The 14,076-nt window shown below is 40.9% G+C and overlaps 1 protein-coding gene across 1 annotated transcript in view; it reads left to right on the top strand.

Moving 5' to 3' along the window:
* LOC122554210 (dihydropyrimidine dehydrogenase [NADP(+)]-like) overlaps nt 1-14,076 on the top strand; it is a 739,011-nt gene that overhangs the window by 134,094 nt on the left and 590,841 nt on the right. Inside the window, exon 2 of the mRNA XM_043698867.2 lies at nt 2,601-2,711. Coding sequence (XP_043554802.2) covers nt 2,601-2,711 — 111 coding nt within the window. The remainder of the gene's footprint in view (nt 1-2,600; nt 2,712-14,076) is intronic.

Raw genomic sequence — 14,076 nt, 5'->3', positions numbered from 1 at the left:
AGCTTTACAAAAATGATCCCAAAGAATGAATGGCTTGTCATTTGAGGAGTGGTTAGAAGGGTTTAGAAGGAGGAGAGAAGATTTAATTGAAACTTACAAAATACTGAGAGGCTCAGATAGCGTGGACGTGAAGAAGATGTTTCCACTTGTAGGATTGACTAAGACCCAAGAACTGAGATGAGGAAGAATTTCTTCAGCCAGAGAGTGATAAATCTGTGGAAATCATTGCTGCAGACGGCAAGTCAATGACTGCATATAAGGCAGATAACTAACTGCTTGATTGGTAAGAGTACCAAGAGGTGTGGGGAGAAGGCAGGAGAATGGAGTTGAGAAACATATCAGCTATGATTGAATGGCAGAATGAATCCAATGGGCCAAATGACTTATTCTGTTTCGATATCTTATTGTCTTATGATTTCATACACTGTTTATGTGTTAGCCGGAGAAGCACTGCTGATTTTTCTGGCTTTGGTTTTCCACAAAAATAATTTCACTCATTAACATTTTGAGAGTCACCGCTTGTTGGTTGACAGGTACTACTGAAGGGAATGTCGATACTGTGCTCCCTTCACAAAAGGGTGAGTTATGTTTTTTGGGGTCTCACTTACATAATAGGATTCTAATTTTGTTAGATTCATGAGGTATCCCTCTTGAGTTAGTCTATTACTTAGAGACATAGAGTCGTGTAGCACGAAAACAGATTTGTCCATGCTGACCAGATATCCCAGCCCAATCTCATCCCACCTGCCAGCACCAGGCCCATACTCTTCTAAACTCTTCCTATTCATATACCCATCCAGATGTCTTTTTAATGTTGTAATTCTACTGGCCTCCACCACTTCCTCTGGTAGCTCACTCCATACATGTACCACCTTCTGCGTGAAAAAGTTGCCCTTTAGGTCTCTTTTATCTCTTTCCTCTCTCACCCTAAACCTATGCGCTCTAGTTCAGGACTCCCACACCCCAGGGAAAAAACTTTGTCTGTTTATCCTATCTATGCTCCTCATGATTTTATAAACTTCGATAAGGTCACCTCTCAGCCTCCGACGCTCCAGGAAAAAGAGCCCTAGCCTATTTGTGGGTGGCAAAGTGGCTCAATGGTTAGCACTGCTGCCTCATAGCACCAGAGTCCTGGGTTCAATTCCCGCCTCAGGAATGTGGAGTTTGCACATTGTCTGCGTGGGTTTCCTCCGGGTGCTGTGGTTTCCTCCCACAATCCAAAGATGTGCAGGTTAGGTGAATTGGCCATGCTAAATTGCCCGTAGTGTTAGGTGAAAGGGTAAATGTAGGGGAATGGGTCTGGGTGGGTTGCTCTTCGGAGGGTCGGTGTAGACTTGTTGGGCCGAAGGGCTTGTTTCCACTCTGTAAGTAATCTAATCTATTCAACCTCTCCCTATAGCTCAAATTCTCCAACCCTGACAACATTTTTGTAAACCTTTTCCGAACCCTTTCAAGTTTCACAACACCTTTCCCATAGGAAGGAGACCAGAATTTCCTGCAATATTCCAACAGTGGCCTAACCAATGTCCTGTATAACCGCAACATGACCTCCCAACTCCTGTACTCATTACTCAGACCAACGAAGGAAAGCTTACTAAACGCCTTCTTCACTATCCTATCTGTGACTCCACTTTCAAGGAGCTATGAACCTGAACTCCAAGGTCTCTTTGTTCAGCAACACTCCCCAGGACCTTACCATTAAGTATACAAGTCCTGCTAAGATTTGCTTTCCCAAAATGCAGCATCTCGCATTTATCTAAATTAAACTCCATCTGCCACTTCTCAGCCCATTGGCCAATCTGGTCAAAATCCTGTTGTAATCTGTGGTAATCTTCTTCGCTGTCCACTACACCTCCAATTTTGGTGTCATCTTCAAACTTACTAACTATAACTCTTATGCTCCCATCCAAATCATTTTTATAATTAACGAAAAGTAGTGGACCCAGCACTGATCCTTGTGGCATTTCAACATTCTTTTAAACCAATAGCCAGGATGATGACTGAATGCTTGAAAAGCAACTGTAATTCAATTGTTTAGATTTGAATTCAACTTGTGGGATTCCATGGGATAGAGGAAGTTAGGATTTGCCAAGTTGGAGAGTTAGTTCTGTTTATTCGATCAATTTTAGTCATCTTGTCATATTATTTATATAATAAAAAATTTCAATTTTTTTACGGTTCGATAGCTTTCCTATTTCACTTCTTCGGGGAAAGTTCTTAATTGACTTCTTGTTGTCAGATTGTAGGTTTATGACCAGTTGCACACTGGAGCATCTGAAGATACCAGTTATCTCAAAATGTTTAAACAAAGATAAGATTTCAGTTTTGGAACTTCTCGTAGAAGCAAATGCAGTGCATAAAAATTTTGAAGAAACCTCTGGAAGCAATTTACAGAGTGATTGTTTCAAATACATTTTTATTTCTTGTGATTTTAAAATTTGTTTTGAAGATGCTAAGACCTAAGCAAAAGGTTTGTTCTGAGTTTGGATCACTGCTGAAAGTGATCAATTGGTACATGAATAGAGTTAACTTGTACAATTAATTTTACCATCTTTCAAATGGGAAACTATGCTAATACAGGCATTTTATTTTACCATTAGAATATACTCTCACTAAATCCACGTGTGAAGACTTGTGCATCTCTGCGATCGACAGCAACTACAAAATTGGACAAAACTCATTGGAAACGCAATGCTATTAAAAATTGCTCAGTAAGTACAGCTTCCAAAAGTCAATTGAATGTTTCACATCTGTTAAATTGCTATATTGAATCAAAGGGAATGTATTTGTACATATTATTCAAGGGATGTGTGATATTAGGACACATAGGAAATAGTTTGCACTTTCATTTTAAATTCATAACTATTATGTAAATTGGATTAGGTTCTTGAATTTACTTGTCTGCATTAGTTTGATTTGTTTTGTATTGAAATTTATGCAGTGATAATAATAAAAATAACCGATTAAAAAATGGTTCATAATTGGCTATTATGAGTACTAACACTAATTGTCAAACAACTATTGATTATATCTACTTCTCATATAAAAACTGTGGCTTTTGAACAATAGAGCTGAATTTTATCAGCCATCCAGTGGTGGGAAAGCAGGCGGATATGGTGTATCTGCCACTCGCTTCTCCATCACTATAATTTTATGAGAGTGGTTAATTAATATCCAAAACATCTAACTTTCTGGTCCATTGTTGAAAGCCACCTCCCTTGATCTAATTGCAGCATTAATGATCCTGTTGCACCCCCAGTGTGCAGACCTGCTGGCCTCTGATTAGCTGTCAGCTCTATGAACTTGGGGATCCCTTCTGGAGATAGACCAACATTTTGCCCTATGCTAATTAAAAGATCTTTCCCTCAATTTTATCTAGATTACCTTTAACATTTTGTTATGAAAATTAAGTTTATGATCAATGCATTTTAGATTATGTGTTAATTTTAAGAGCTAAAGTTTAACTTTAGGAAATAGGTTAAATGCACTTGACGCATCTTTAATTCTATTATACTGAAGGTTGGGGTCAAATGGGTTTAAAAGGACTAATATCTAGAATGATAGGACTGAATTATACAGTTTTTGGACAACTCCGAGTTGTGTTGAGGTTTTTTTGAAGGGTTACTCACTTGCAAGGATTAGTGAGTTTTTCTTTTCACCGTTTTTTTTCCAAATTCATTGCATTTACCACTTACCCGATCCCAGTGGTGTCTCTCATGTCCAATTCTGGCTCCATTTACCATAAATTCTTCCCAGAACAGCTCATCCCTCAAGGAACTTGCTGGAAACTCTTGCTTCCGTCCTACCTTTAAAAGCCTGCTGCGCACCTGGGCAAGCAAGGTTTGGTTCAGAACTGCCCTGCATGGTTCTGGACATTTTCTATGGACATAGCAAACAGTGGGACATTGACCCTAAATGTCAGGCAGGGACCTGAAAGTCCCTCTGGATGGGGGGATGCAGAGTCGGGACATCCTCTTTCCCAAGGACTAGCAGTGGAGGCTATGATACCAGACTATGACAATCTGGAGCAAGATTGCGACTTGGCTTAGTGCACTCTCAGCTATATGGAGGAATGCCAGCACTGTAGGAGGAAAGTATAAATGCTCTGACACCTCTATACCTATGGTACTGTTGCCATCTCCTAGCAAGGCTCATGCCCTAACATTAAATAAAGATCTGCAGATGCTGGAGATCTGAAACAAAACAGAAACAGAAATGGCTGGAGAAGCTCAGCAGGTTTGGCAGCATCTGCGAAGAGAAAACAGTGTTAACGTTTTGAGTTCAGTGTCCCTTCAGAACAGGGTCTTCCGTTCACATACACCAGGCATTTATGGCAGAAGAAGCCTCTGGGAGTCATTGATAGCATTGCACCATTAACAGTAGAGTGAAAGAAACCCACAAACGTGATGCAGCTGAGAAAGATGTTGTGTATGTAGGTTTGCTCGCTGAGCTGGAAGGGTCATTTCCAGACGTTTTGTTACCCTACTAAGTAACATCTTCAAAGGGCCACAGGCGAAGCAATGCTGAAAATTCCTGCTCTCTATTTATATGTTTGGGTTTCATATAAATAGAGAGCAGGAATTTTCAGCATTGCTTCTCCTGAGGCCCACTGAAGATGTTACCTAGTCGGGTAACAAAACGTCTGGAAATGAACCTTCCAGCTCAGTGAGAAAACCTACATCCAAAACCTCAACCTGAGCTACAAGTATTCTCAAAACTTGCTGAGAAAGATGTAAATGTAAAGAAATTCAACAGCAATTTGATTAAACTAGCTGTTTTATAAATACTAAAATTGTACCCATAATTAGGTATTTGGGAATAGTCTCAGTAGTCCTGGGGAACTTGGACCTGAGAGAAGAGATTGAGTTACCAAGCTAAAAGCAGTCATTGTAGCAGTCCAAGCTGCTTTTGGGGGAAACTGAAGACAGATCTTTGAAAGTGAAAAATTAGAATGCCCTGTAAAGGAGAGAAGATTTTAATGAAATTTGGTGACTCATTAGTCTCACTGATGTCTGGGTGCAATCTATCTTGATTATGTTTGCACTTATGAGTAAAGTCAGTGGGGTACTTGACCAGTTTGTTTGCTACTAATATTTACATTTTATCAGTTCCGATTGTTAGAATGCCTCTTTGTATGTAAATATATAGTTGATTGTTATACTGTTCTAAGTTTTAGTTAAAGTTTACTTTGTTTGTCAAAGCCATGGAATCTTGTGACATTATTTTCTTAGCAAATATCTGAGGCTTTGTACTTTGTCAACTTTAAATTTAAAAAGAATGATAATGCTCCCTAACCAGATTGTAACAAACATTTGCTGGTCTTGTCTGGGGCCGCAACAGTTTATATTGAGGTGTGGAGAAACCAAACTGAGCATAAAATCCAGCCCTTTAAGCCAGATAAGCTTTTAAATCATGGAGAAAAATGAAATACCCAAATGTGGTAATATTTGACCTTCTGTTCTAATATTATTTTGCCCGATTTGCAACTTCTCATATCTCTATTTGGTATTTTTCTCTCAATAGTAAACAAAATCTGCATATTAAACTGAAATAATCTTTAATTGGACATTACTGTTCACAGAGAGAAAACAAAATGGCCCAGCCATTTTGGTCATGAAAATAACAGTGACACTTTTCAGCGCTCATTGTTACTAAAAAGTAAGTCAAATTTCAATTTCCTGTGAGCAAATGTCCTCAGTTGGATACACATCAGGACACTTCTGAAACTGCTCCTCCTGAAACTGCTTTATACCAATATCTCTCCCAAAGACTGGGCACTAAAACAGGTGTGTGGTTGTCCTTTCATGATAGATACCAACAAAACTCTCTAGAGAACTATAGGCACTTTCATTCATGTAAATGTTTAATGGCATTATAAGTTTTAAGTACTGCTTATCAAGGTTTCTGTCACTGAAACTGATATTTATAAGTTTGAAATCTCATTCCATCAGATTTTATTTATTACTGATGATCTTTTTCTTTCTCTGCTTTATATCTCAATTTCATTTTTTAAATCCTTATTCTCACCTTTATTAACTTACTTTTAGTTTGTTTTCTGCACATGATGTAATGGTGAATTAAATATTTAACTTACACTTCCTGGATGAGACACAAAATGCCTTACCATTAATCTTTAATCTGATTGATTAAGGTAGTATAGAGCTTGCCTCCTAACAAAGGTCCAGATCCCCTGTGGAAGACATTGCAGAGACAGGGATTTATAGAGCAGGTATGGTCTAATGTTATTATCACTAGATAATTAATCCAGAGATGCAGATAATGTTGTGGGAATATGAATTTGAATTCCGTTGTGGCAGATGGTGAAATTTGAACTCAATGAAAAATAAATCTGGAATTAAAAGCCTGATGATGGCGTGAAACCATTATTGGGGGAGGGTTTGGGGGAACCCTATCTGATTCACAAAGGAAATTTCTATCCATGCCTAGTGACACCCAAACCCATGAACAAATTTTAAAAAAGGATTGTAATTTCCATTGTAAATGCTCGTAGAATTCTGTGGTCTCTCGCGATTGACTGCACAATCTGTTCTGCTGGTCAAACATTAAGTTGCCTACCTCATCCCCTTACACTAATTGAGTACTATAATTTATGTAGCAACTAAGCTTAGAAATGGGGAAGTATATTCATTGATCTTGTGCAACTTAGTCACTTACACTGGAATTAAAATTGAAATAAGATGGATTTAAATTCCTGTTAATGGACTTTTTAAAATGTTGACATTAAATTCCAGTCTTTCTAGCCCAGTCATTAATTTAGTCTGTTTTAAATGGATTGTTGACTACTTTAAAAAAGTGCAGAAAGGAACTGATTGCCTTGTGCTAAGCAGAAGGTGTAGAAGAAATCAAATGACAAACTGTCTGGAAGCTCAGTGTGCAATTATGTGTTACTTCTGATTTTGAACTTTAATATGGTTTGCATTAGATTGTCATTGGCACTTGGTATCAAATATGCTGACAGAAAATTCATTTGTATATAGACACTCCAAACTGCCAATCTGAATTTCAAGAACATTAACAGCTCAGCTTCTGATAAACTAAGGATGAATGCATAGATTCAATTAGATGCATACTGAGGCATATTTGATCAGGAAGCTTAAAGTGATGGAACCCTTAGGGAGCAGTGACCAAAATATGATAGAATCCAACTGTAGATTGAGAGGGAAAATATGGTGGGATTAAAATTCATTAAAAGTAGCTGCAACAACATAGGGAGGAGCTGGATAGAGTTGATTGAAAGGAGAGCTGAAAATGTGTTGCTGGTAAAGCGCAGCAGGTCAGACAGCGTCCAAGGAGCAGGAGAATCGACGTTTCGGGCATGACCGCTTCTTCAGGAATGAGGAGAGTGTGCCAAACAGGCTAAGATAAAAGGTAGGGAGGATGGACTTGGGGGAGGGGCGTTGGAAATTCAATAGGTGGAAGGAGGTTAAGGTGAGGGTGATAGGCCGGAGTGGGGGTGGGGGCGGAGAGGTCAGGAAGAATATTGCAGGTTAGGAAGGTGGTGCTGAGTTCGAGGGTTGGGACTGAGACAAGGTGGGGTGAGGGGAAATGAGGAAACTGGAGAAATCTGAGTTCATCCCTTATGGTTGGAGGGTTCCTAGGTGGAAGATGAGGCGCTCTTCCTCCAGCCGTTGTGTTGCTATGGTCTGGCGATGAAGGAGTCCAAGGACCTGCATGTCCTTGCTGGAGTGGGAGGGGGAGTTGAAGTTTTGAGCCACGGGGTGGTTGGGTTGGTTGGTCCGCGTGTCCCAGAGGTGTTCTCTGAAACGTTCTGCAAGTAGGTGGACTGTCTCCCCAATATAGAGGAGGCCACATCAGGTGCAGAGGATGCAGTAAATGATGTGTGTGGAGGTGCAGGTGAATTTGTGGCAGATATGGAAGGATCCCTTGGGTCCTTGGAGGGAAGTAAGGGGGGAGGTGTGGGCCTCTCCTGACCTCTCCGCCCCCACCCCCACTCCGGCCTATCACCCTCACCTTAACCTCCTTCCACCTATCGCATTTCCAACGCCCCTCCTCTAAGTCCCTCCTCCCTATCTTTTATCTTAGCCTGCTTGGCACACTCTTCTCATGCCCATCGATAGGAAGAATGAAGGCATGGACAATTTTCTAAATGGGGAAAGGCTTTGGGAATCTGAAACACAGATTTGGAGTTCTAGTTCAAGATTTTCTGAAGGCTAACATGCAGGTTGTTGGTGGTTAGGAAGCAAATGAATTGTTAGCATTCATTTCAAGAGGGCTAGAAGACAAGAGCAGGGATGTTCTGCTCATACTGTTTAAGGCTCTGCTCAGACAGCATTTAGAATATTGTGAGCAGTTTTGGCCTCTATATGAGATGGGTATTGGAGTTAGCTGCTCAGGTTAGATTAGAGGAATAAAGCCATGTTGGGATGGGTAAAGGGGAATAGTCAGGGGTTGGCAGGTGATCAGCTAGTAAGGGGAGTAGTTGTGTTCATGATGTCAACTTAACTTCTAGGTCAGAATCTAAAATGCAGTCATGGTTGATGTCAGTTGTGACTTTTCTGGAGATGGTCAATTAAGGAACACCCTCAGAAGTCCTGTCTAGTTGGTGACAATAAGCTGGCCAGAAAGAAAGGTGGGAGGTCAAACAGAAATGTTCCAATCAACCTCTGGTCAGCACCCCCACTGTAGAAACATGTTAGCTGCTGAGGCAAGTTGGAGACTGCCAGGGCATCTCAAAAACAGAACAGATTTTTAAAAATGAGCAGTTATGGAAGGTCAAATCTATCAGGCCATCGTTGTTAATTGATTACTGTATCGGCGCCACCTCGTGCTCCCAAGAGGAGGCTGAGCAGTTCGTCAACTTCACGAACATCTTCCACCCTGACCTCAAGTTCACCTGGACCATCTTGGACACCTCCATCCCCTTCCTGGATGTCTCTGGTGACCGACTCAACATGGACACTATTTCAAACCCACCGATTCCCACAGCTACTTGGCCAAAGTCTCCTCCCAATGTCTCTTATTCCCAATTATCACTTATTCGCAATTCCTCCGCCTCCACCGCATCTGCTCCCAGGAGGGGCAAATACACTCCAGGACATCCCAGATCGTCTCCTATTTCAAGCACCACAATTTCTCCTCCCACATGATTAACAATGCCCTCCAGCGCATCTCCTCCACTTCCTGCATCTCTGCCCTTGAACTCCACCCACCTAACCACAACAAGGATAGAATCCAGCCCCTGTCCTCACCTTTCACTCCACTAATCTCGGGATACAGTGCATTGTCCACTGCCATTTCCAACACCTATATGGACTTCAGTAAGGCGTCCGACAAGGTTCCCCATGGGAGACTGATTAGAAAGGTTAGATCTCATGGAATACAGGGAGAACTAGCCATTTGGATACAGAACTGGCTCAAAGCTAGAAGACAGAGGGTGGTGGTGGAGTGCCACAAGGATTGGTGCTGGGTCCTCTACTTTTTGTCATAAGAGGTATGGTTGGTAAGTTTGCAGATGACACCAAAATTGGAGGTGTAGTGGACAGCGAAGAGGGTTGCCTCAGATTACAATGGGATCTTGACCAGATGGGCCAATGGGCTCAGAATTGGCAGATGGAGTTTAATTCAGATAAATGCGAGGTGCTGCATTCTGGGAAAGCAAATCTTAGCAGGACTTATACACTTAATAGTAAGGTCCCAGGGAGTGTTGCTGAACAAAGAGACCTTGGAGTGCAGGTTCATAGCTCCTTGAAAGTGGAGTCGCAGGTAGATAGGATAGTGAAGAAGGCGTTTGGTATGCTTTCTTTTATTGGTCAGAGTATTGATAACAGGAGTTGGGAGGTCATATTGCAGCTGTACAGGACATTGGTTAGGCTACTGTTGGAATATTGCATGCAATTCTGGTCTCCTTCCTATCTGAAAGATGTTGTGAAACTTGAAAAGGTTCAGAAAAGATTTACAAGGATGTTGCCAGGGTTGGAGGATTTGAGCTTAGGGAGAAGCTGAACAGGCTCGAGCTGTTTTCCCTGGAGCGTCAGAGGCTGAGGGGTGACCTTTTAGAGATTTACAAAATTATGAGGTGCATGGATAGGATAAATAGGCAAAGTCTTTTCCCTGGGGTCAGGGAGTCCAGAACTAGAGGGCATAGGGTTAGGGTGAGAGGGAAAAGATATAAAAGAGACCTACGGGGCAATGTTTTCACGCAGAGGATGGTAAGTGTATGAAATGAGCTGCCAGAGGATGTGGTGGAAGCTGGTACAATTGTAACATTTTCGAGGCATTTGGATGGGTATGTGAATAGGAAGGGTTTGGAGGGATATGGGCCGGGTGCTGGCAGGTGGGACTCAATTGAGTTAGGATATCTGGTCGGCATGGACAAGTTGGACCGAAGGGTCTGTTTCCATGCTGTACATTTCTATGACTCTAAAGAAATTGAAGAAGTTTCTTGTGGTTCAGTGGTAGTATCCCTACCTCTGGATTAGGAGATGTGGGTTAGAGTCCCATCTGCTCCAGCAGTGTGTAATAACACTACTGAACAGGTTGATAAGGAAGATAGGTTAAATAAATAAAATCGACAAGAAAAAGTAATTGAAGAGTGTTCATGTGCTGCAGTGATAGTGTCCCTACCTCTGGATTAGGAGACGCATGTTCAAATTCTACCTGCTCCAGAAATGTGTAATAACCTTGCTGATCAGATTGATTAGAAAATATATTAAAGTTATTGAAGCAAGCAATATCTTTAGGCATGACCTATATTACAAAACAATGAACAAGGGGAACGGTCATAGCCTTTTTATATTTACTGTCCATTTCCATGGAGTTGTACACAGAGAATCAAGACCAAGTGTGGTCAGATTGGATGTTTGGTTAATTAGACCATGGCATATAGATGTAATTTAGTTCCCTTTTTAAACTAATTTATTATGTGTTAGTTTTCATATTTCCAGAATAAGCTTGCACCTTTACATTTATAATGGGAACTGCTTATGTGGATGCTTTAATTCCTATAGCACCTCCACCAAAACAGGATGTCATCAAGGTGTATGTCAAATTTACATAGACAGTGTCCATTAGAAATCTGGGCATTGGGCTCATTGTAAGGAAAACCTGTAAATCTAAATGTATGCTTGTGTATTTTTTTAACAATGGAAAAAGGGAAGTGCTAAGGAAGCAGAGAGGAAATAAATGTTATGGTGATGTTGATATTTAGCATGGATACACCACAGGTTTGGACAAATTGCAATGTTAAAATATAATTTCAAGTTAAATTAAATTAAGTTATTGTTAAAGTTTAGCAAAGAAGACAACAGGCAGGGTGATGAGAGGTCCCAGTGACATTTTATCACATTATTGGCATTCATGTTAACTCCTTATCATTGTTCTGAGATCTTCTGAAATGCACATATAAAATAGAACTCAAATCACCTCTTTATTCTGCATCATTTTGAGAATTGACTTACATATCTGCCAGTAAGATTTAAATTAATTACAGCGTTTCAGCACGCAATGTAAATAGCTTCTTTTAAATTAATTTCAAACAGGTTCTGCAAAAAGATATTTTTATAATTTAAAAAAAAATCAACTGGAGAATGTATTGAAGATTTCAAGCCTCTGGCTGTAGTATTCCTTTGAAAGCAGCAGCAATTAGATTATTGAAACTGTTTCTATTTCCTTCCAAGGAAATAGTGCTATTTTTCATCTGCACACTTCTGAAGATCTGTCACGAATATGCAACTTAATTGCATTGATATGGAAAATGATTGTAGTATTCTAAAAATTTTGTTTGTCAAAGTTCTTCTGAGAAAAACTGCAAAGCATTAAATATGCCATTTTTTATTAAAAATACAGTAGAAAATTCACAAAGAACTCCCAGGTGACAATTCTGTTCATCCTCAGCAGATGAAATAGTCACACTGTGAGATGTAGAGTGATCAGGTAGTTTGTGGAATCTTTTGGTATGAAATGTAACTCAGTAGAGTAACAGGACATAGTAAATGAGATTATTGCTGATTATGTCTAAATCATTTACTCATCGATGATATAATGGATGATTTCCAATTGACATTCATCTTTGATATATCAAATTCATTTCATAAATGGTGAACTAATGAGTTAGAAAGTTGTTCATGAGTGGAGGGCACTCTATGTCTTATGCTTCTGTTTTGTTGAATGCAAATAATACATGACAAATGAATAAAACATTTGTTTAATTCATTAGCTATGCATTTTTATGTAGATTTAATGAGGGCCATTAAAAATGCGGACGGTTCATTTATACTCATTAGGTTCTGTTAGCTGCATCTCGTAACATAGAAATATTCACAACCAGAATAGACTGCTTGGGTCAGCACTCGAGCCACATTTCCTGAATCAGACCAGAGTGGATGTGGGTGACTAGGAAACAGCGGCAGTGCAGTGTATCGGGCTGCTGTACCTCCATTTCCTTCAACACCAGTGAGAGTGCACTCCAAATCAGCCCAATTAATATTGTTAATAACTTGCTAAAAGCCCATCTTCCAAAATATTTTGGATTTTGTTGGAGGTGGCTGGCTTTCAGGAGCTGCTGTGCTGGAGACCAGCAGAAAGCAGCAGAAACCATCTTGGGGATGAGTCTTGGAACCCAGAAATGTTTCTTAGATTAGATTGGATTCCCTACAGTGTGGAAACAGGCCCTTCAGCCCATTCAGTCCGCACCGACCCTCAGAAGAGTAACCCACCCAGACCCATTTCCCTCTGACTAATGCACCTTAGGTCAGTTGAAGTTGTTGCAGCCCATCTCAGCTGGGGGTGGGGTGAAAAACCAGCATGAAGAGCTTGGCCAGTTTAGGGAGGTGTCATTTGGGGATTGAAGCAGTGGATTGTGAGCTGGTTGGATTCACATGGATGATTGCAGCTGGAAATGGGTGCTACCCTTTCAGAAGTGATAAGGGAGTTGTAGCCTGCACAGTAGGGTCAGATCTCTGGGTCAACTCTGCAGTGACCTCTCACTTTTCTGCCATGCAACAGAATATTTTGACACAAACTATTCCCCATAGGATGAGCAAAAGCCTCAGTGTTGGCTGCTGGGCATGTATGACTCAGTCCTCTCTTCAGCTGCTCAATCTCCACCATCACTGCCCTTGCTGGCTCGAGAACCATAGTACATTTCCAGCACATCAAGAGGCCAGTTAGCCCTTGTGTCTGTGCTGCCTGAGAGGGAGAGAAAAGCTAGCTATCTACTCTAATCCCACCTTCCAACAGCTGATTGATAGTCTGGTGTATTACAATACTTCAGGGGTAGATCCAGGTTCCTATTAAATTGATTAGTGGCTTCTGCCTCCATCACAGAACTGGGCAGTGAATCCCAGGTACCCACCACTGTTTGGATAAACACATTTCTCCAAATACCCTATCTAATCCCTCTATCAAATGCCTTAACTCTATGCCCCCTCTACCCAAGCCCTGACCCTATCTTCTCCCCACACGCCCCACAGCCCCATCATAATTTACCTCTTGCTAGCGGGAGCAGATCGTTCCTGTTCATGCTATCCAGGTCCCTCAAACTTTTTTTTACACCTCAATAAAGTCAGCCCTTGGCCTTGAAGGCAAACAACGTTAAGCTCTCCAAACTTTCCTCATAGCGACAGTACTCAAGGCCTGCCAACATTCTTGTAAACCTCTTCTGTTATTCTGCAGAGCAATCATCTACTTTTGGTCATGCACTGACCAGAACTGCATATGCAACCTTTGTTATAGCCTCACCTGGGTTCTATATAAGCTTTACTCAGGCAGGAAAGCTGTCACCCTATCACTAAGGGCTCGCCTCCATGAAAATCTGGAATTTAATCAGTATCCCACCAAAGGTGGGTTTCTCATTTCCAGAAACAGATCCAGTTCCTGTTTCCTGTCTCCACCCTCACTCCTCCCCATAAAATTCAGAGAACCTTGCAATCTGCTTCGTGAGCCCTAAATTGCCTCTTTGGTTCCAGAAAAAGCTCAGTTTGGTGATGTTGTGAACCTCTTCTGTCTTCTTTCTTTGCCTCTTTGCGCAGCTAAAATCTTCTCTGAGTAGATTTGCTGCAATTAACCTTCTTGTTTTCTTCTGTATGAAGTGCTGAA

This window comes from Chiloscyllium plagiosum, unplaced genomic scaffold, assembly GCF_037043375.1.
Source record: "Chiloscyllium plagiosum isolate Xiang-an unplaced genomic scaffold, Cpla_swu_hap1 HiC_scaffold_9, whole genome shotgun sequence".
NCBI lineage: Eukaryota > Metazoa > Chordata > Chondrichthyes > Orectolobiformes > Hemiscylliidae > Chiloscyllium > Chiloscyllium plagiosum.
Note: the sequence above shows the minus strand (reverse complement) of the source record. Positions and strands in the feature narration are given on the sequence as shown.